This window comes from Mustela lutreola, chromosome 17, assembly GCF_030435805.1.
Source record: "Mustela lutreola isolate mMusLut2 chromosome 17, mMusLut2.pri, whole genome shotgun sequence".
Classification (NCBI taxonomy): domain Eukaryota; kingdom Metazoa; phylum Chordata; class Mammalia; order Carnivora; family Mustelidae; genus Mustela; species Mustela lutreola.
The window spans coordinates 3,695,034-3,718,838 of NC_081306.1; the positions used below are offsets into that span (position 1 = coordinate 3,695,034).

The 23,805-nt window shown below is 48.8% G+C and overlaps 1 protein-coding gene across 2 annotated transcripts in view; it reads right to left on the reverse strand.

The window, feature by feature from the left end:
- The window catches only part of HS3ST4 (heparan sulfate-glucosamine 3-sulfotransferase 4), a 386,157-nt gene extending 368,017 nt beyond the window's left edge, over positions 1-18,140 (reverse strand). Inside the window, exon 1 of one of the 2 annotated variants that reach the window (XM_059155177.1) lies at positions 16,428-18,140. In XM_059155177.1, coding sequence (XP_059011160.1) covers positions 16,428-17,155 — 728 coding nt within the window. In that variant the 5' untranslated portion in view covers positions 17,156-18,140. The remainder of the gene's footprint in view (positions 1-16,427) is intronic. The other variant, XM_059155176.1, reaches the window with a different exon arrangement.
- Positions 18,141-23,805: the final 5,665 nt, after the last annotated feature.

The window sequence follows — 23,805 nt, forward strand, 5'->3', positions numbered from 1 at the left end:
AAGGCCCACACCTCCAACTCTGTGTCCCCACCCACTTCTGCTCAGTCAGGCAGTGCTTCAAGGCTGACCCACCCCCACCCCCCACCCCCCCGGCAATGAGGACAGGTCGGTGGACCTGAGAGATCCAGAGGTAACATTTAAGCCCAAATTTTGTTTAAATATTTTTTTACTTATTTGACAGAGAGAGAGAGAACTAGCAGGGGAAGCAGCAGGCAGAGGGAGAGGTAGAAGCAAGCTCCCTGCTAAGCAGGGAGCCTAACTCAGGGTTCAATCCCTGGATCCTGAGATCATGACCTGACCCAAAGGCAGATGCTTAATCAACTGAGCCACGAAGGTGCCCCTAAGCCCTAATTTTTAAGGCCACCCCAACCCAGGACTTCTCAGATACAGAAAGCACTGAATTCCATTTCGGTTCATGCTAGCGCAGATTTTACCTGGAATTTCTGTGTGCTAAAAATCAGAATAATGAGTAGAAATTGTAGCTAAAACCAAGTTTCAAGCCATGGGGAAGGACTTTCTTTAAAACATGCTCTAACATATTGTGATGCGGGGCAATGTCTTCCTCCTGGTGGATGAGAGGAGTAGAAACTGGAAAAAAGACACAAGCCCAAGAAAACCGTGGAGCACCAAGGACAAGAGCTAAAGGGAAACTTTTAAGAAGGAACTGTCAAGGGGCACCTGGGTGGCTCAGTGGGTTGAGGCCTTTGCCTTCGGCTCAGGTCATGATCTCAGGATCCTGGGATTAACCCCGCATCAGGGCTCTCTGCTCAGCGGGGAGCCTGCTTCCTCCTGTCTCTCTCTCTGCCTGCCTCTCTGCCTACTTGTGATCCGTCTGTCGAGTAGATAAATAAAATCTTTAAGAAAAAAAAAAAAGGAACTGTCAACACGGTGATACGTACATGAAGGAGAACCAGTACATATGGAACAAACTCACTCTTTTGTTCTAAATAAGGAACTTGGTAGTTCTGGGTGAGGCCATGGGATGTGCTGGTTGAAATCACCATGCAGGTTTCAGTTGCAGAATGGGTACTGCCCCCATTTAAAGTCCGGCATGTGTGTTATAGAGATATTATCTAACATTAAATGTCTCAACATTCCCTTATGGTAAGGTGGTATGTTCATGGTTCGTCCATAGCCAGATAGTAACAGGAGTGCTAGGAAGGAAAGACAAGTGCCACCTGGCAATGTCCTTTCTGTATCTGAACACAAAGAACTGGCTAAGAAGAAGAGAGAGTTCGTACCAGAGTCTGTTTGTTTTAAACACACCGTGAACATCTGCTTAGTTGTCTGTTTACTGTTTACTGAGAGTGAACCTTCCATTTATTTTTTAAAGATTTTATTTATTTATTATGTAAGAGAGAGAGTGAGCCCAAGTGGGGGCAAGAGGCAGCGGGAGAAGCAGTCTCCCCCACTGCGCAGGAAGCCCGACTGGGGGCTCAATCCCAGGACCCAGGGATCATGACCTGAGCTAAAGGCAGGCGCTTAACCAACTGAGCCACCCAGGCGCCCCAAGATTGAACCTTTTATAAAGGCTCTTATTTTATAGGGACAAATACGCAGGGTTAACCCAGGTTGGAAGGAGCAAGGAGTCACTCGTACCTTTGATCTCGAGACATGCCTTGCTTTCTGACTCAGCCTGTTTCGTAATCACCACCTAGTGGCAGAGCACTTAAATAACAGGGATAGCTCAGAGTTTCAGAAAATCTCTTTTAAGCATCTTTTAAATCATTTTGTGGCAACAGATCAAAATTAGGTCTCTCCTCTAGAACGGAGGAATGAAGAACCAGGAAATTAAGACACCAGAAATCTGGGTAGGGGTGGAGTAATTGTGGAATATAGATAAATATTAAGGGCAATACTATATATACTAGCATTTTCCAGTGAGTGGAGCTTTTACCAGTAGGAGTGTATAAGATGAGTCCAAGTGGTCCAGGAAAAGGCCGTATTAAGGAGGAGGTGGGGGGGGGGGGCAGAAGAATTGAATAAAGAAAGGACACGAGCCGTACAAATTATATAAATAAAAGCAATGCAGGTGGCTGGAGCAACAAGTGCAAAGGCCCTGAGGCAGGCCCATGTTTTGCTTCTTGGGAAGCTAGTGTTGCTCAAGCAAAGGAGCAAAAAGAAGAGGCAAATAAATGTGTCTGGAAAGGTGGGCAGGGATCTGATTCTGTGGTGTCCTTCGATTATGGTCATGACTTAGAATTTCTTTCTAGGTTGACAAGAAGCCACTGGAAATTTAAAGTACAAGAGCGATACAGTCTGGTGTATCTTCTGTAAGGATTACTTACTACAGTGCCTATGAAAGAAGAGACTACAGAGGGGCAAGAGCGTCCGCAGGGACAAGAGCAGGAGGCCACGTCAGCAGCTCTGCGAGGGGAGGGCGGTACCGAAACAGGCGCTAGCAGAGAGAAACATACGTAGACACAGACATGCACAGACAGATACAGGGACATACATAGACACAGACATGCACAGACAGATACAGGGACATACGTAGACACAGACATGCACAAACAGATACAGGGACGCCTGGGTGGCTCGGTCAGTTACATGTCTGACTCTTCATTTCGGCTCAGGTCATGGTCTCAGGGTCATGAGATCAAGCCCTGCATCAGGCTCTAGACTGGGTGTGGAGCGTGCTTCAGAGTCTCTCTCTCTCCCTGTCCCTTTGCCCCTCCTGCCGCTCAAGAAAAAGATACATACATATGTACATAAGAGACATTTATATGTACATAAATACAGGCATAGTTACATAAATACATACATATGTAGTTACATACATAGATAAATGTGTATATATGTATGTATATCTCCACTTATACATACATTTATAGTAATGATATAGTCTTTAAAAATATTTTAAAAATTATTACTTTGGGGGGCACATGGGTGGCTCAGTGGGTTAGAGCCTCTGCCTTCGGCTCGGGTCATGATCCCAGGATCCTGGGATCGAGCCCGGCATTGGGCTCTCTGCTCGGCGGGGACCCTGCTTCCCCCTCTTTCTCTCTCTGCCTGCTTGTCATCTCTGTCAAATAAATAAATAAATACAATCTTTAAACAAAAAAAAGAAGCTACTTTTAAAAAATTTTTTAAATGTTTAAAAAATAAAAATTATTACTTTTTATGTAAAAAAAAATCAATTAAGTCAAGTACCTCTATGTGGCCTAAATAAATAAATAAATCTTGCAAGAGTAATACTCATGACTGAAGTTTAGAGGACACTGTACTCTTTTTTTAAAAAATTTTAATATTTGGGTTTTCCACTCTACAGTGTTTTGGCGATTTTTCTTTTCTTTTTCTTTTTTTTAAGATTTTCTTATTTATTTACTCCAGAGATGGGGGGAGATAGGTGTTGAGCAGAGGGAGAGAGACAAGCAGACTCATAGAGCCTGATCCAGGGCTCAATCTCACGACCCTAAGATCACAACCTGAGCCAAAACCATGAGTCAAATGCTTAACTGACCCAGGCGCCGCAACACTAAACTCTTGATATCAAAATACACTATCAGAGAACCAGCTAAATTTTATGTGTTCATCTAAAATTTCCTCTGATCTAAAATAGTTTGGTACTCCATCTGGGGGAAAAAAAAAAAAAAAAAAAGCCCAATTTATTTGTATCAATTCATTTCCCCTTTCCAACCAGATTCACCTCTGGCTAGAAGACAGAATAAAAGATACAGGAAGACTGGATTCTTGCGTTAGTTACCTGAGCAGCCAGCCAACTCTCCCCCAGATCCCTATTCTCCTCCTTCTCAGGCACAGAGACACTCAGTAGGGTCCCCAGACTGCTCTGTGGTTGGGATGTGGCCATGCAACCAAATTCTCACCGACAGGAGAGACAGGATGTGGGCGCAAGTTACAGACGTCGCTTCTGCCTCAGCGGCTCAAGAAGAAATTCCTTCCTAGACCTCTGTGCTCTGCCTTACTGCTGGCAGCAATGTGTAGCTCTCATCGTGCAGAAGAGAAACACCCTCCAAGGCAGGGGTTTTAATCAGAGATGGTGTTGAGCCCCACGGCCCCTCCAGCTCCCATGGGGCACTTGGCAATGACCAGATTTGTTTGCTAAAACTAACTACTGGCCTCTAAGGGGCAGAGGTCAAAGAGGCTCTAATCACCCTACAATGCCCACCACAGTCCCCGCTGTGAAGATTTTCCTGGTGCAAAAAACATCAGCAGTGCTAAGGTTGAAAAACCTTACTTGAAGGCCATTTCTCAACCTTTGTGCATAATCATTACGGAAGAATGTTCTTAAAATGCAAATTCTGCTTCAGAAAGGACAGGACAGGCTCTAAGGGTCTGCATGCGTAACGAGCTCCCTAGGGGACGGAGAGCAACAAGATGGAAGGCATAGAACTTGGGGCTCTGAATGACCTCAGGGAGCACAGCTGTCCTAGCAGTCTACACTGCCAGGCGTATCCATGCTATGCAAATACACACAAGCTGCACCCCAGAACTCGCTGTTCTCAGCTTATGTCCCCTCCGAGTGACTGGTCACCAGGCAGCATTGCCTGCTACCAACTTCGAATATCAGCTTATGCTATGTAGGAGACAAATCATCTATGGTATTTAAGCCACTGTGTGTTGAGGTCTCTGTGCTCTGGCACTTTCATCTTCACCCTAACTAGTCCAGCAACCATCTGCAAGTGGACGCTTAACACTGACGCTGCTGTTTGGTGAGAGACAGAAAAGAGCCTCAAAGGTGATTATTTTTCAGAAACGGAGGAAAAAAGTAAGAGAAGAAAAGAAATGAGAAGGGGACACCAGAGATGTCCGAGAAGAGCATACTTCTGCATTAACAAATGACCACAAGCGGACTGGCTTCATGGTTCTGGGCCAGAAGTCAGAAATGGGTCTCCATGGGCTCATGTCAGAGCATCATCAGGCTGCATTCCTTCCGGAAGCTCAAAGGAAGAATCAATTTCCTTCCCTTTTCCCTCGCTTCTAGAAACCGCCTGAATTCCTTGGCTTGTGGTTCCTTCCTCCATCCTAAAATCCAACAAAGAGCAGGCTGAGCCCCCCAAGTTCTCTCCCTCTGCCTCCCTCCTCCACTTGACAGGATCCTTGTGATTGTGCTAGCTCATCCAGGCAGTTGGGGACGATCACCATTCCAGGTAAGCCGTTTAGCAACCACAATTCCACCTGCAACCTAATTCCCCTTTGCTATGTGATCCATGTGATCCCGGAGATTAGAATGGGGACATTTTGGGGAAGAGGGCATATTCTTCCTTTAACAGGTTAGAACACGAGCTACTCCCGCAGCCAGAAGGTGGGAAGTGAATATAAAGACTTGGGAAATGCAGAGAGCGTGTGCAAGAAAAGGAAATAAAAGGTCAATTGATAGAAAACAGAGAGTGTTCTGGGCACCTCCAAAGGTCACCACCTGTGGCGCAATCCTAAGAAGCCAACATGCCCTAAATATAGCTTTTTATGATTTTCCAGTATAAAAGGATGAGAGGCAGGTAAGAGTAATGCAGAGTGATGCTCTCCAGGAATTCTAGGGGTCTTGATGCAGTCTGCCCTAACCAATGTTTGAAATCCGTGCTACCTAACAGTTTCCATAAATTAAACTTAGCCTAACTTTATGATAAGAGTGTCCTGAATTTCAGGTACTCCCTGGAGTGCAACATTTCAGAAAACCAATTACCTGGGGGAATTCATGAAAACGTGCACAGATTAGTAACAAGGAACGTGTGTAGACCACACAGTTCCCAGGACGTCACCACTACCCTATCCTTGTAAATCAGAGGCTAACTACGCGTCCGTGCACACCAAGCAAGGTCGACACACACATCAGACTCAAATCCTGAATTTCTGATTCCAGCTGCGGCTTTCTTTTTCAAAACCCCACACAGCTACAGGCAGTCCGAGCACCCAGGGACGAAGGCACTCGGGTAGTCTGCCTCTGCTTAAACATTTGATTGATAATTGATCATTCATCCAGAGAAACATAATCCAAACCACTCCCGGGAGATAACGGTCCCTCGGAAGTAATCCAAGCTCTTCTAAAACCTTGTCACCTGGTCGGTGACAACCTGCCATGGGACTCCGGCACTGTCCCCTGCCCCTCTGAAGTCCGACTCTCTTTACGGGCAAACGTGGGATAAGAAAGTATCCACTTGGTGAGGCTCCTATGAGGGACACACGGATAGTGTTGTGTGCTGGAGGGAACCTTTTGGGGAGACTGTCTAGCCCACACAGCTGGGTTGAGTGGGTTTCTCTTTCTTGCACCCAAAATAGTCTTGCAAAAATAGTACCGTGAAAGAGCCTAGAACAATTCTTGGCCAGAGTTCCCAAGGAATGTGTGATTTCTTTTCAGAAGCCTAAAGTTTTACAAGAAAACTTAGCACATAGAAGGTACTCCCTTTTATTCAACAGTTCATTGATTCAAAATCAGTGGTTGGGGACACCTGGGTGGCTCAGTCGGTTGAGTGTCCAGATTTCGGCTCGAGTCATGATCTCAGGGTTGTGAGATTGAGGCCCCCGTCGAGCTCCATGATAGGTATGGAACCTGCTTGAGAATCTCTCTCTCCCTGTCCCTCTGCCCCTTCCCTGAGCTCGCTCTCCCTCTCTCTCACCCTCTCTTTCTAAAACAAAAACAGGGACGCCTGGGTGGCTCAGTCAGTTGGGCCGCTCACTGCCTTCGGCTCAGGTTGTGATCCCAGTGTCCTGGGATCGAGTCCTGCTATCGGGCTTCTTGCTCGGTGGGGAGCCTGCTTCTCCCTCTGCCTCTGCCAGCCCCTTTGCCTGCTTGTGCTCTCTCTGACAAATAAATAAATAAATAAAATCTTAAGGGGAAAAAAAAAGATTTAAAGCAAAAACAAAAAACAAAATCAGTGATTCATTAACCACAATTATGGAGCACCTACTGTGCGCCAAGTACTGATCTGGGCACCGTCAAGGAAAAGACAGATGGGACCCCCGGTCCCTTGTAGTTCCCCTTCTAGCAAGAGGGAGATGTGGAATTCGTACGATTTATGAAAATATGTTCTGTGAAGAAAATAAAACAGCTCAACAAGCTCAGAAGTAGAAACAGGTTTTTAAAAAACCAGGTAGTTGGGAAAGGTCTTTTTGAAGAGTTGGAATTTAAGCCAACATGTGAAGGATGATAAGACACAGGCAGGTTAGAGCAGAGTATTCTGGTGCAGGAAACAGAAAATAAAAAGGCCCTTCAAGCAGGAACAAGCTTGGGCCCAGAACAGAAAGGAAGCCACTGCTCCAGTATGTTGCTAAGACCAGACTCCCCTCCACCACCAACACCCAGCCTGTCCCGGAGGCAGGCCAACCAACCCATCTGGATATGGGAGATCCAGCGTGTCTAGCAGGGAAAGGTGCACAATTCTTATTCGCTTCCAGGCAGCTACAGGACAACGCTTCTGGGGAAAGGAGCTTTGAGACAAGTTAAATGAGATGCTGTGTGTTTGGGGCCAAGGACTTGGGTTTGAAGCCCGACTCCACATCCTGAGCCAGTTACTTGACCTCCGTGCAACTCAGTTTCCCTTATCTGGAAAACATGGGTGATAGCAGGACCCCTGTTCCATGATTCCCATGAAGACTGAGTGACCCAGTGCCGGGAGCAGAGTGTGGCCATTCCCACCACTGCTACGGCCCCTCTTTCCCAAACCTTCATCTCCCTGTTCCACTGAAAACAACGATTACTTTCCCTGATTTTTTTTTCCCCTTCGTGCATCTACCATCTACTAATTTACATCAATCCAATGGTTAATCCACACCTCGGCACAGTCCAACCATCCTTGAATGGAGGATATAAAGCAGAGCACCCCCCCCACCCATCAAGGAATTATAACTCTGTTTATGAATCTCAACAGTAACAGTTATCTTACCATCAACTTCTCGCTCAAATAAAACACACAAAGTAGGGGAATCTTATATACAGAGTACATCATTTTGGCCACGTTCACAGAAACAATATTTTCAGACCACTTTCAAATAAACCTGACCTCAATTCGGCAGCTCTAGTACCACTGCTGTTATGGCCATCGCTACTACGATGACCACTGCCTCCGAATTCCAATAACAAAGGAGGAGGAGGGACAGAGGGAAAAGACAGACATGCCATCCTAGAGAAAAAGGTCTCTCCATTTACTCCTCTCTTTGCTGATCCCCCTTGGTAAAATATTAAAATTTTGTTCTTACAAGTCCCTTGCAATTTTTGCTAAATTTATTCCTAGTTATTTTGTCTCTCTGGTTGCTTCTATAAATAGAATATTTTCTCTCATTTTATTTTCAAAATGTTTGGCATAACCTTATAGGAAAACTATAGATTTTGCATCTTAATTTCCTTACCAATCCCCTTAATGAATCCCATTATTGTTCTTAATAGATTCATGGAAAGATTTGTTATCTTAAGTTTTCCATTAAGAGATAAAACTGCTGACGAGTGGTAATAATTCTACCTCCCTCATTCTCATTGTATTCCTCATCCAAATGCATCATCAATTAATTTCTGAACAAAGATAAATAACAGTGATCATTATGGACATTCTGGGCTTCTTCTGAATGTAATGGGAATATTTTTAGTGTTACACCATTAAAGATGATGCTGGCTGTGAGGATGATCCTATTTTATCAGCAGGTGTTCTAAAAATCAGGAATAAACACTTAATATTATCAGCTGTATTTTTAGCATCCATAAAGTCAATCCAGGATTTTTCTCCTTTGCTACAGAGTCAATCACATTGTTAGACTCCCTAAGATCAAACCATCCTTCCATTCCTGGAATAAATCCTACTTTGTGAGAGCTTTTATTACCTTATAACATAATCATTTACTTGTCCACTTCCCTATTTTATAAGCTCTTTCAGATCACTGGCCATGATTGATTCCTGTTTGACCCCAGCCTGTTTGACCCCAGCACATAGCTGACAACCAATACATGTTTAAATGATAAGTAATGTTTAAATGATCATGTGGTTCAGCTGGCCCCCACTTCTAGCATCAGAAACCTGGAGCACCTCATTCTTACAGGGAAATTGTCCCCTATGATTTTAGTGAGACTAACGCTGCCTCCCTACTCCCACCATTATCCCAACCCAAAGTGGTGACCACATCACCTGAGTCTAATTGGAGTACTACACCATAACTGCTTTAGGAACAGGTACATGACCCAAACTCAGCCAATGGCAGCTCCAGGAATTTCTTACAAAAACTCTTAAGGAAAGTGATTTCCAAAAGAACTGATAAACGCTATGTTTTCTGGGTTGCTGTTTACCATCTTGCCTAAAATGTGGTGAGACAACCTACTTTAGAATAAAGCAAAGTCGAGAAAACCATGTCAAAGGATGAAAGAGAGAGAGACCTGGTGGTATCATTTGAGTCCCTGGATCCAGCTGTTCCTGAAGTCATTATCCCCTAGATTTCACAATTACATAAACCAGTAAATTACTTTTTCTTTGTATAATAGTTTAAGATCATATTCTATTACTTGCTACCAAAAAAACACTGTCTAATTCATGTGTTGTTTCCCCATGAATAGGCTTTGTACATTTTTAAATAAATGCCGGAAAAAAAACCTTAAAGGGAGGCAACGCTAACTAGTGAAGTTAAAACAAAAATTCAACCGCCTGCTTTTAATTAATGGCAAGATGGGCTGAAAGACTCCCTTAGTGAATTATAATTTCAGACTGAAATTCCCAAGACAGTTATAGAGGAGCTTGTTAAACCGCAGAAACCAATGGAATCAAGAGATTACTTTAACAGGGCGGTGGTTCAATCAGTTCCAGAGGTATCATCCATTATGCAAAACCAAAACCTTTAAAACTTCCTACCGTACAACCCTAGCCATCTCTCCTTCGCCTAAAATCTCGAGGCCTCTCTCCGGACTCTAAAAAGTAAAAACGATTGGTATGATTTACAAAAGTAAAAATAAAAATAAGTCATTCCTGTCATGACAGCTGGAGAAAACCAGTGAAAGGAGCCAAATCTCAAGCCCAGGGAGTCTGGCTGGGGTCTTCTCGAAGAGTCCTGCCTTCTCAAACACTTTCGGCTCTGCAGAAAAACTGAAGGCAAGCACGGCCTTGGCATTCTAAATGCCTCTGTAGCTATCCAGGCCAAGCAGCATCAATTCTTACTGTAGGTTCAAGAAAATGTCAGCGCGCAAGCCCAGAGTGCCTGCCCACTTCCCCACCGCAGCCCCTCGGTGGAGAATTCCGGCTGCAACTACTTTGTGAAATCAGACTCTTCTCCTTCAGCTCCAGTTACAATAGACCAAATTCTGGAATCCGGGTTTGATTATTCTCTGGAGAGGTACTTAAGAGCTGCTTCAGGATTTGAAATCCCTCATTCAGACATCATCTTGAAATAAAAGGCTATATTCAAATGAAAAATGCATTACGGCTTTCTCTTTAGGACCTTGAGTACTGACCGGCAGGGAAAGTGAAGACGGGCCAGGAGAAAATGCGCGGGCAGGGGGCGGAGAGAACCACGTCCTCCGTCACAGACTCATTTCATCATCGCATAATCCCTTGGAAGGGAAGTGATACTGAGCCCATTGTACAGATACAGAAACCGAGGCTTCAGCATCACACCAGGAAGACGCAGTGGCCTCTGGCTCAGAGACCGATGGAAGAACATGCTCCGGATGTTGGGGTCCCTGATCAAAGGAACCAGACCCACACAAGGCGAACATCAAGCAAAGCTGTAGTTCGCTCCAAGCATCGGAAATCAAACCAACCAGTAGGGCCAAAGAGGCGGCGTCGACCAGGACACCAACACCGGCGACTTCCCTTACCCGGCCACTCCCCGGCAAGGCCCATGACGCGCCCAAGGACCACGATGCTGCAGCAGAGGACGCTCCCACCCACTACCCTCCCCTGCCTCACAACCTAACCTTTATAGAGGGGGTTGAGCCCCGCCCACACGCAGGTGGCCAACGAGATGCGACACACAGGGAGAACTGCTCCGTCACGCTCGGTCAGCAATACGGGGGGCCAACTGAATCCCAAGTCACCGTAACAAATCTATGCGCGCCTCCCAGATTGGACGTCTCCAACCCGCCTGGCCCCGCCCCAAAACCGGGGCCTGCAAGCAAGTTCCTCCCGGAGGGGCAGGGTCAACCCACGCCCACAAGGAAATGGCTCCCTCTGGCCCACCAGGCCCTTACACCCTACACTGTTGCTTCTCCCCTACTCGCTTCCTCCCTCTGCAACGTCTAACACAGCAGTCTGTTCTAGAATCCAGGTATTTCACTGAATGGACACTTTGGAGACGATACAGTCTCATTATCTAGGAAACAGAATTGTTTTAGAAAGAAAGAAATGGAGCGGGTCACCTGAGCTCCAACAGAACTAGTAAGGTGGCAGAGCAGAAGCTAGGACCCAATTACTTTCATCTCTCGGGTCTTACGGAACCCACCTGAGGGGAAATCTATTTTATAGGTTCAACTTATCTATATGGATCCCACTGGCGCTCCTGACTGATGAGTGAACGAGGGAAGAGCTGTCCCACCTTCAAAAACAGGGTCGCTGAACACAAAAGGGAGATGTGTTTGTGAATTGGCTATTCCTGCCTCAGTGTTCATGTTTATCTCCAGCTCCTTTTGTTATTGTTGCAATATATCTGGGAGGTATCCACACCTTGCGCTTGCAAAATCTGTAAAGCGGGGGAAAAAATGGAAACTAAAATAGCACACGTAAACCACAATCCTGGCAAGGGCTGAAGGGTCTGGCTATGCCGGTTTACTTTCTAAAATGAGTTTAAACCAGAGGTCACAAACTGGTAGCCAGCTGGCTGTCTCCAGCCCACAGATGTGTTTTGTTTGTCCCACAGTGCTGGCCCACACAAGGCTTTTAAGAAATTTCAATCAGTTTGCCAATGTGGAAAAAACAAGAGATTTCACATCAGAGCCTGGATTTCCGATTTCTCCCACCAAGTGCAGGATGTGGTAACATTTGCACACAGGGAAGGGTAGCTGGAACTGAGTAGTGGCTGACACCTGCAGACAGGGACATGCCCCCAATTTCTACCCCCCCCCCCCAGTCTATTTCACTGGGTTTCCAGGTTGGTGACCCTTGGTTTAAAGTCAGGCAGATGTAGATTATAAAGCCAATCATTATTAGATTTTTCCCAAAATCCTGCCCAATAGGGCAATCAATATTCAGTCAATATTAGGACAGCTGTGATCAGACCAAAATGATTTGAAAATTTAAAAACAAACAAACAGGAGTTGGGTTCATTTGGATTTTTCTTTCTTTCTATTCTTTTTGAAAATACATTCACCTTTACTATGTCATTTATTCTCCCCAACAATCCACAGATAAACAAGCTGAAGATGAGTGATGTTAAATCAGTTACCTATCCAAAATTATCCAACAAGTAAGTTGTAAAACCAGGTTTTGAATCCAATTTTGTCCAACTACAAACACTGTGCTTTGGGAATACTGAAAAAACCCCTTTATAAAGCCATGAGGCTTGCTCCTGCCTCAGGGCCTTTGCATCTACCGTTCCTACTATTGGAAACCTCTCTACCCTGATCTCTACGCAGCACAGAATTTTATTCTTTTTTATTCTTTCACTTCGTTTACATCACCCTCACAAGGAAGTTTTCCCTAGTCATCTGATTTCAAATAACCTAGGCATGCCCACAGACACGCATGCACACACCCATTCCTCTCTAGACCCCTGCTACTCAAAGCGAGATCCGGAGATCAGCAGCATCAGCAGCACCTGAGAAGTTAGAAATGGAGACTCTCAGGGCCTTCCTCAGACATGCTGAATCAGAATCCTGCATGTTCACAACATCCCAGGTGACGCATGCATGTTTAAAGCTTAAAAAGCACCGCTCTACTAGGAGCCCTGCCCAGTGGAAATATAATGTGAGTCACCAGCTTGATGGTACATTTTCTAGTAGCCACCTGAAGAAGGTAACAAGAAAGACTGTTCCCTGTCTCTCCTGCCCACCACTTGAATGTCAGGTTCAGGAGCACGGCTCGGTAAAGAACAGACATTCCCTAACTGCCAGGGCCTTTCTGGCTTCTTCCCTCATTCTCGCTCCAGAAACCAAGAGCAAACAGCGTTGCGGACCACCTTCCTCTGGGTACCATAAGCATGACTATGGGAACCGTTTTCCTGAGTGATTTTCCCCGAGCCAATGGGAGAAGCATATTCACTGTTGGCAGGGCAGACCATCTGAAACCCCGGAGGTTCCCTTCCCATTGCCCTGGAGCTGAGGTGTTTCCAAAGCCAAGGTCAGGGTTACTATACAGTCTGTAAGCCGCGGGGGAGGCCACACCACAAGGCAGCCCAGTCTCTTGGATGAGTTCTGCTGCAGCCACCAGGTCCCACCCCTTTGAGGAGTCTAAGGTCTCTGCCCCGACAGCTTGGAGTGGCCCATTCTGAAAGGTGCCTTGGGGTTTTGCCCTTTTATTTCACTGGTTTGTAAGAGTAGAGAGAGGAGGGTCAAGTCCACCCCCGCTTATAATTCATGGGCCTGGGTCAATCCACCAAGGGAGGCTTGCTTCTCCCACAGCTTTAACACTCTCCTCCTAATGCATTAGTCTATCTTGCCCTGAAATCCAAAGCACCCATTCTAATCTCAAATGTGTTTTTAAATCACATCAGATCAACAGCGTAGGAGAAAGCAAAACCCAGATTTAAACAAGACTGGAGTGACATGGAGGAGATAAAACTCCCAGGGCTGTTCTGCTGGGATAGGACGAAAGCCCAAAACCAGGGCTGCCCGGAGCTGACCCCAAATTCTCGCTTCTCCCTCTGACTGAAAACACCCCAGGAACACTTGCAGAATTAGCAAGTTCTCACAGAAGCACCTCGACAAGAAAAAGGGAAAGCAAACAAGTCGGGGAGAGAATCAAAACCTTTCATTCATCTGTGGTCCTCTCCTCAGGCGAGGAAAGGCAGATTTCGCGTAGGCTCCTCCATAGATGGAGGGAAGCGTGACCATTCATGTACATTCAAGCCCAGATGCCGCCATTTATGAGATGCACTTGGATGGGGAAACAAGAGGAAGGCTTTCCCTTACTGGTTTGAACTGATGCCACGGTTTCCTTTTCTGCAATATAATGAGGATGTCATCCCCTCTCTTCCTCCAGGGGAGACAGGAGCCTGTGAAAATCCCACAAACACGCTCAAAGCACTGCTGTCCCTGGTAAGGCTGGAGAGGTATGGGAGCAGCCCCAGCACACTCCTGTGGGCCGGAGGGGTTTCGAGACATCTTCTCAGCAGCCAGGTTTGCGTGGCCACTGATACCTCCGTGCTACACAGATTCTTCTCCAGCACCTGCGGTCGGCACCTCTAAGATAAGCACCACAAGGATCTGCCGTGGGTGAGACCCTGGGGTCAAGGATGGGGGGCCGCAGAGAAACCCCGTGATCCTCTCAAGCGAGGATCAAGAGACATCTCCCCACGTCTTCAGGATAACGGTTCTGTGGATGGGGACACAACACTCACACTCAGCCCCAAAGACCACACGAGGGACGGCCGGGAGTACGCAGTGCTGGGATAGAACCTTCCACAGCCCTGTCATACCGGTCTCCGTGCCTCCTCTTCCCAGCCTCAGCGTGGAAGAAGATTAAGAAGATCTGACATCTCCCATGCTCTCATTCAGAAAATTCTCCGGTCCCAGCGATGGGACCTCCTGACACGCATGCCACCACGCACCCTTTATCAAACTTTAAGGCTTCTGAATAAAACACTCCCTTCTCGATTTCCGGCTGCTACAAATCAACCCAAACACATGTTGGAAAGATGTGATCTTTATGCCTCTCTCTCTCTCAAAAGGGCACTTGGCATTTCTCCCGAGATACGCAGCTTTAAAATTAGAATTGGAGAAAGCCACTGTTACCTTCCTAGGGCTGAGGCTACCTCACTGCGGAAACCAGGACATCCCCCCTAACCAAGAACTGAATAACTGAAACCCTCCCAGACAGCATACCCCTTCTCTTTATTTCTGTGGTTGCATTAATCATCCTAACACCTTTTTAATTATAATCACAAACTGGAAACCATGGTTCGTGATGTTATAAATACTGATTTTCCAGTGAAATTAGGCATTTGCTGTTTTATGTTTTGATAGGAAGGGGCTGTTTGAAGCCTCCTAAAATATTGCAATTAGTTCTGGCTGTTGAAACAGACAAGACATTAACAGACACATTTGCTGTTTCCATTTAATGTGGTGGAATGTTTATGCCTAAGTGTACTTCTCTCAAGCTTTGAAAGCATAAGGCGTATTTTTTAAAGTGGAAGGAATCAATCACAATACACCCATGTATTATCTATTTCTTAAGTTAAGCTATTTCTAAAACTTTTCCCAGGCTGTAATTTAAAGTTGGAAAGCACATCTCTTCAACAGGAAGGGAACTTGTCAGGAAACAATCCTTGTATTTTACCTATTGGCTCTGTTTAAGATGATAGCATCACTTTAGCTGACAAAGCCTGTGTTTCTGTTTGACAATTGCAATTAATTACTGAGATGCAACCAAGATAGGGCCAGGCATCCCGATCTATTTTCCAGAGAGATACAAAACGGAAGGAAAGAAGGGGAGAGGGAAAAAAAAAAGCAGAGGAGGTTCGTCTTGGGAATCTCCACCAGCGTGGAGTTCAATGCTATGGCCGGCCAGAAAGCTGGAGGATTAATTTATTTTACCTGCACCTAACTTTCTACGGTCTCTTCTCCCTTTATCTCAGCACTGGAAAAGGAGAGAGGCGAACATTTCACATGACAGGAGCTCCAGTCTGTCGTGAAGGAGGTGCGGGTTGGAAAGGACACGGGTGCAGTGCACAAAAACTCTAAGGGCACCAACTGTCGTGTACACACTGGTGCTGCCGAGGCCGAACCGACCCAGGATTCATTCAGCCACGGGGGATCGAAAGTTCTGGAGATGGGGGGCGGGGGGGGGGGGGGCATCCTCGGTCTTTACTAGAAAGCCAGAACTTGCCAGCATCATCTTTTTCACTGTTGCCTGTTCATTTTTGCTCTAACCTGAAAATACTAAAAGTGGGATTCCGGCCACGCAAATGCGTTTCAGGGCGATTTGGGGAGATTTCCAGGAGATCTCAAAGCCGCTACATCCATCTAGCTACCCTGCTTCATTCCTCGGCGTCCCCAGCACAGAAGCGCAGCCCCGCCGGAGCCCGGGCTAGGAAACACCCCGCGGGCACCAAGGCTGGGGATTCCCAGGCTAGGAGCTGGGCAAACTGAGGAGACAAGGAGCCCGAGGCAGGCAGAAGCGAGGCAACACCTCCACCCCTCGCCCTGAAATAAAGTGATCCTTGGCCAGCGTCCAGCTCTCTCCGCCGCTGCCCCTGAGCGGCCCCGCCAGGATTGGCAGAGTCCCCGATGGGGATAAGGGGTCTCGGGACGGCGGCGCCTGGGTGTCCCAGAGCCCGGAGAGCCACGGCTCGCCCTCCGGGTCTCCCCGTGCGTCCGCCCCGCCCCGCCGAGCCCAGGGTCCTACCTGTACCACTCCAGCCCCTTCTCGTAGTTCCTATCGAAGAAGTGCGGCTCTACGCCCACCGCCCGCACGTCCGGGTGGACTCGGATCGCCTCCAGCAGCGCGCGGGTCCCTCCTTTCTTGACCCCGATGATGAGCGCCTGGGGCAGCTTCTTCTCCCCATAGTCCGGGGTGCTGGCGGCGCCGCCCCTCTCGCTGCTCCCGTTGGCCGCTCTCCGGCCTGCGAGCTCCTCGTCGGTGGTGCTGGACTCCGGCGCTTCCCTCTCCAGCAGCGCGCTCTGCGCCGTGATCATCTCGCCCGGGGCCAGCGGCGTCCGGAGCCAGGCGTCCCGGGCGCCCCCTCCGCCGCTCGCCAGCCCCCAGCCGTCGGCCCCGGGGGCGGCGGGCTGCTCGGGGGGCTCGGGCGGCTCCCCGCGGCTCGCGTTGTCCGGCGGCGGCGGCGCGGGCGGCTGCGAGGGGGCGCCGAGGCGCACGGGGGGAGGCGGCAGAGAGGGCGGCGGCGGGCTCGGCGGGGGCTCGGCGGCGGCGCCCGGCGGCTCCTGCAGCGCCAGGGGGAACTGCAGGGAGCCCGAGCCGCCCAGGAGGCTGTAGCACAGGTAGGTGACGGACAGGGACAAGGTGCACATAAAAAGCAGCTTGCGCGCCGGCGGCCCCTTAGCAGAGGCGCCGGGCGGCGGCGGCGCGGCGAGAGGTGGAGGCGGAGGCGGAGGAGGTGCGGGCCACGGGGCCATCGCGGCTCCCGGCTCGCGGCGGCGGCGGCGGCGGCCCCCGGCGCTGCCCGGACATGGTTTCAGCCGCCGCCCCCGCCGCCGCCGCCGCCGCCGCCGCCGCTGCCCAGCCGCCCCGGCTGCATGAAGCGACGCCGCTGCGCCCCCGGCCCTGGCCGCTGTCCCGCTGCGCCGGGGGGGAGCCCGGCCGCATGGCCCCCCTCCCCACTCTGCCCGCGGAGTCCGGGCGGCCCCCCACCACCCTCCCCCCCTCAGCCTCTGGCAAGGGGACCGAGGGGGGCGCGCGGACCCGCCGGCTGCACCTGCTCCGTCTGCAGCGCCCCCGCTTCCCCGGCTCCGCCGCGGCTCCCGCTTCAGCCTCTGCCGCCGCCGCCGCGCGCTGTTGCAGCCCCGAGTTCCTTCCCCGCTGCTAACTTTCTGCCGGGAGAGCCGAGAGGCGCCGAGGGGAGGAGAAGGGGGCCGGGCGCGCGCCCCGCGCCGCCGAGGGAGGGGGAGTGCGCCTCGCGCGCGCCGCGGGGGGGGGGGCGCGCGGAGACGGGGGCGTGCGCCGGGGCTGGGGCGCCCGGGAGAGCCGAGATCGTGCCCCCCCACCCGGCTCGGCACTCGCGCGCTGGAGGCGGGCCCCGCCCAGCCCCGGGGGCTTCCCCTCCCCGGGGAGCCGGAGACGCCGCGCTCTCCAGCCCTCGCCCGACACTTTTAGGGACCCGGAGACCGACGCCCGCCGCCGCTGCCGCGCCCCGGGTAGCTGGGGGCCTGAGGACGGCGAGCGGTCGCTTCCCCTTTTCCCCCGGGACTCCGGGCGCACTCGGCCCATCCCGGACCCGCCCTACTGTCACCCCAATAGCCTCCTGCCGGGGGCCCGGGAATGATTTCTTCTCTTTAACTGTTTTCCCACCCAAACTTCCATCTTGCCGGCCTCCTCATCTTATCTTGGAGCTCCTGGCGGGTGGAGTTTTGGCCCCCTGGTATCCCCGCCGCAGAGCTTTTGCCTCTGTCCGGCCACTGGGTGACTGCTTCCTGCTCCAACAGAGAAGGCTGTCCCCTACCCGACACCCTTAACCACAGGGACACCTGCGCCCCTTGGGGGCATTGGCACTAAAGGAGTTCAGATTTCTCTGGACTGAAATAGACTGAGCCCATCATCGCTCTGGGCACCTAATAGGCAGAGACAAGTTGGGTGGCAGGGTGTCCGTGCATCGCTTCATTGAATTTTTTTCAAGTATATTTTCTAAGCAGAGAGATTTCCATCCCTCACCTCCCTCTCCTGAGGGGAATGGTAAACATCAGAAGGCTCTGGAAAATTCAAAACTAGACACTGCTTCCCGTGGCGTTTTGCTCAGGGAGGTAGCGGGAAAGGGAGCAAGAGGCAGAGCGGACAACTGAGGCACTCTAGCGAGCTCTGCTTCCCGCCGACTGGGGCTGGCCCTGCGAACCCCTCGGGGCCAGGCTCTCCCAGGCGCTGGCTCCGCCGAGTCCCGGTTACCCTGCAAGCCACAGCTGGGTGCCTGGTGGGTGGGCTTTCTCCAGGCGGGGCTGATGGGGTTGGCATCTCCGGTTTTGTTTGATCACATAATAGGAACAACAGTTGAAAGAAAATGTATATAATGTCTAAATATTAACGAGATACCTAGTGCCAAAGAGGGGGGAAAAAAATGTTAATCAAATAAGATGAAGAACACGGACTTTTCCCTGAGTGAACAAAAGCTCACTGCTGCTCTCAGCTGGACATTGAGTTTCCTTCACTGCAGCTTTAGTTCAGATAAAGATTATTCGTTTATAATATATTTTTTATGGTACACTGGAGACCTCTGAAATGCAGAGTCTGGTGTCCTGTAAATCATTCCTTGTAACTAGGGATGCTTTTTCAAACACCACGCAACTGCATTACTGTAATGTCAATGGGATGAGGCCGGCCGGAGCAGAGAGAAATACAAGCTTGGCCCATCCCTCTTTCTACTCTGAGCCCAGTTCTGGGTGGTCAGCCAGGAGGGCCCCATTGTGGCAACTCTGGCCACCCCCGCGGCCCGTCTTCCTTCCAGTGCCCAGGTACCAGGATACCCAGCATCTGACCCAGGCTCTCCATGCCTGAAGCCCGAATTTCTCCATGCACCCTCTCAATGATGCACGTGAACCTGCTCTGTATCTAGCCTTTACTACACATGTGCTTTTCCAATTTGGAAAGGTGTTGATCCAATGGCTTTAAAATTGAACCCAGAGATGATAAACTGAGAGCTGGGTGTGGCCAGCACAGTGATATTAAGAAATTTAAACCGGTTGCAATAGTTTTAAGTTGAGGGCTTCCCCCTTCCCCCCACTCCATCCCCTACGGCCCCCCTCATGTCCGCCCCCATAAAATCTGGGTATGAGGTTTCTGTTGAGATAGCAGATTGTCCCCACACCTTTCTCTCACTTGTCTGGGCACTGCCAATGAGGAAACTCGCCAGCATCCCTTCTGCCTCTTGTCCCCAAATAGTCACACGTGAGTAAGAGACTCTTGATAGAATAAAAGCCATCGATGAAGTGTCAGGCCCCATAGCTGACGGGGAAAAGGTGATTTGGGGGGGGGGGGAGGAGTTTTGTAGACTTCTTACTTAGGCAGTTGCCTATTTTTTTCCTTACTCCTGATCCAGTCTTTTTCTGGGAGCAAGTTTTTGAGAATCCTATAATGAAAAGTAGGAGCCACCTACATAGGGAGAACTCAGACTTCATTCAGCAGTTCCCAATGGGTCTGAAGATTGGATAGAATTTTTTTTCCCCTGTTTCTACTGCCAACACCCATGCTCATTCAGGCTTCTCAGAGTTTTTCCAGCATTCCTCCAGCTGGTCTCCAGGTCTGCGGGGTGCGGGGTGCATCATTTCCAAATATCCCAGACACTCATACCAGATCAATCAGTCAAACACTCACAGGTCTGCTAATGCCCTCTATGGCTCCAAACCTCCCTCTCACTGCCTAACCAATAAACTCCAACCTCTTTACCTTTGTACTCAAGCCCCCCCCCCCCCCAACTCATGGAACTCACAGTGCCGCCAGATCAAACAGTACCTGCTCTCCAAGCATACAGCCAGCATGGTTCTGCTTCACTTCTGTATGCTCAGACAATAGAGTAGGAGCGAAGCTGTCTTTGCTGGCTACGTGGCTTTTGGGCAGGTCATTCCACCTCTCTGAGCCTCAGGGTCTGCAGATACAAATCCTGGATAATAAAACTCACCTCAAATTGTTTTCATAAAGAATTAAATTGACTTAGATCGCATATGCAAAAAATACCTGGCTCGCTGCCTGGCTTGTGGTGGCTCTGGATCATTATTTGGATCTAAACATTGGCTCCTGCCATGCCTTTTCTTGAAGCCTCATCCTTGAAAAATATGTGTGTGCCCTTTCTTCAAATCAGCCCAACGTGTAAACTGAAGTTAACTTTCCTAATCTGCTCTGTTGCATAAATAATGCCAAATCCAATGACTTCTGTAGCTTTTTTCTTGTTTAAGCAATAGACACTAACTCTGGCTAACCTCAGCTTGGCTTGGATTTTTTTATTAAAGAAATTTGCTAGGGGCGCCTAGGTGGCTCATTTGGTTAAGCACCTGCCTTAGGCTCAGGTCATGATCTTAGGGGTCCTGGGAGGGAGCCCCACATTGTCAAGGAGCTCCCCGCTCAGTGGGGAATCTGGTTCTTCCTCTCCTACTGCCCCTCCCCCCCATTCCTATGCACATGTACTCTCAAAGAAATATATAAAGTCTCTAAAAAAAGAAAAAACTTACTAGAAGGATATATGCTAACTCACAAGACAAAAATCAACAAACCAACAAAAAGCAAAAATTAGCTTTGGAATGTTGTCAGGTGTCCTGTGGCCCACAGAAGGGATCGTTTTCTTGGCCCCTTAAAGTTAGGTCTGACTGTGTGGCACTTTGGCTAATGAAGCTTGAGCAGAAGTGAAGTGGTGTATTCTAGGCAGAAGCTTTGGCAGACGGTGGGACACTGTGTCACCAGGGGCAGTCAGTGTGTTTTTCTCTGTCGGTTGTTCAAGAACCTGAATGGAGCCTCTCTCATCTACTATCAACTCGATCCTCCGCACTGAGCGAGGTTGGGGTCATTCCTGCCCCTGATGCCCTCTGATCAAGAAATAAACTCAGTTGTTCTCAGCTCTGGACACTTGGGGCTTGCTTGTGAACACAGCACAAGCTAGCTGATCTGACTGATGAAAGTGTATATACCATTCATTTCCTCTGCCGTTGAGCAGAATGACTTCAGTAAGCCAATATTAGAACTCCCTTTCACAGAGTGAATGAATGGAGCCAGGACAGTAGAGACAGAGCTCTTGTCTCATATCTAGCAAATAGATTTCTCCATTTTGGCTTTTACTTCTCGATAAAAAATGTACCAGTAGCAATCTGGAGGTAAAGCTCCAGACAAAACCAATGGGGTGTAACAAAGAGGAACATTATATACTTATAAAAAGAGCAAAAGATTAAAAAATAAGAATGCCATGACCTTATGGAACCTTGCATTGGAAAGGATCTGACATGGGAAATCAGGAAATACTTAGAGCTGAAACAGCAAAACCTGGCAGATGGAATTAAGCAATACTTACATGAATGATCATATCTTCAATATACTTCTCCAAAAAAAGGAGAAAAATTAAAAACAGATGAGCTACATGTTCAACTCAAGAAGCTAGAAAAAAAGAGCAAGAGAGTAAAGTTGGGAAGAAAGGAAATGATAAGAGATAAATGCCAAACATTTGTTTGTGTTTATGTGCCGCTTCTTTACAGATGAGGACCGAATTGTATCTCCCCCAAAATCCTATGTTGAGGCCCTAACCCCCAATGTGACCATGGCCAAAGATCCGGTCTTCCAGAAGTAATTTAGCTTAAAACGAGGCCATGATGGCAGAACCCTGATCAGATAGGATTGTGGACTCATAAGAAGTTGAAGAGTTATCTCTGTTTCTTCATACACCCTCCCTGGCAAAGACCACCAGGAAGAGTTCTCACCAGAACCCGAGCTTGCTGGTACCCTCATCTCAGACTTCCAGGCACAAGAACAGTGAAAAAATACATGTCTGTCATTGAAGTCACCCACTGCGGTATTTTGTTATGGTAACAGAGCTAAGACCTAGATCTTTCATGGTTTGTAAATGGGCTCCAGTACCAATTCCAATATATGTTGGGGTTGGGGAGAGGGTTCTACACCAGCAAGCAGTTCTCAGCCACCAGCTGGGTGCCCTACAGTCAACTCAGTTCTGACTCTGTACATCCAGGGAGAGCACCAGATCCCATAGGTTAGGGGCCACAACACTGCCCCCCACCACAGATGCCAAGGTCAAGTCCAGCTAGTCACCTTTGCTTATGATCCACTGGTTGTAAGTCAGAGGTTCCCAAGAACCCTCTCCTCAGGCTCAGTTAATTTGCTGGAGCAGCTTACAGAACTCAGAGGAACATTTTATTCACTGGACTACTAGTTTATTATAAAAGTATATAGTTCAGGAACAGCTAGAGAGATGTGTAGGGCAAAGTATGGGGGGTGGGGAAGGTGAGAAGTTACCATGCCCTCTCTGGGAACACCAATCTCTAGCCCCTCCACGTGATCACCAACCCAGAAGGAAGCTCTCAAAACCCTTTTGGGGTTTTTGTGGAGGCTTCCTTCCATAGCACTGATTGATCCACTCATTGGCCATTGGTGATCAGTTCAACCTGCAGCCCCACTCCCCTCCCAAGAGGTGTGGGGAGGGAGGGGGCATTGGTTTACTGAAGGTTCCAGCTCCTTCCTCAAAGGTGAGTTGCCCTGGCAACCAGGTCCCATCCTTGGGTTACCCCAGGGTTTTCCTAAATCACCTCATTAACACAACAAAAGAGACCTTTAATGCTTGGACCACAGGAAATTCCAAGGGTTTTAGGAGCCCTGCCAGCACCAGGTTGCAAACCAGCTAACTAACATGTGCACCACCCGGTCTTTCCACAAAGACCCCTCATGGCAGAATGATCATAAAGGTCAAAAGATAGTGGCACATATAGAATCCCGTTCAGTCATTAATAACTCTCCCGTTCATCATCAGGTGGTATGAGGAAGTGTCCCAGGATGAGGCCCCTCCCACTCGCCTCCCCACTTTCAGGCATCCATATAACTAAGGGACAGCATCATCTCTTATTCTGACCTCTTTTGAGGTGTTAATGTAATAGTGATTTCTCGTCATTATATATCATTATATGATGTCATTCATTCCCTTACCCTCCACCCCAAACTTTCCCACCTTTGGAAAGGACATTAGATTCCACCCCCCCACCCCACCCCACCCCCGCCCCCGTGCTGTCTCTGTTGCCCACAGCCCTACTTGCCTAGCAAGTTCTTCCCCTCAGTCCACTCCTTTTCAGACTGAGCAGAACCAGAAGTCGGCCTTGCACACCAGGCAACATAGTTGCTAATGTTTACCAGGAGCTCCCATTTTGTGAGCTGGGGTGAAGGCACATCCTGCCTCATCAGGCCCCCCTAGCACATCTGACAGAAAGGATAGAAACATAGTTACAGTTTCCTGCTTGGAAATCCTCCAAGCTTCCTGCCTTGTGATCTTAGACCTAGTCCTAGGACAAAAGAAGGACAAAGTCGAGATCACGTAAAAAAGAAGAAAAACGAGTCATTGTACCAGTGTCCTCCCCTGGCA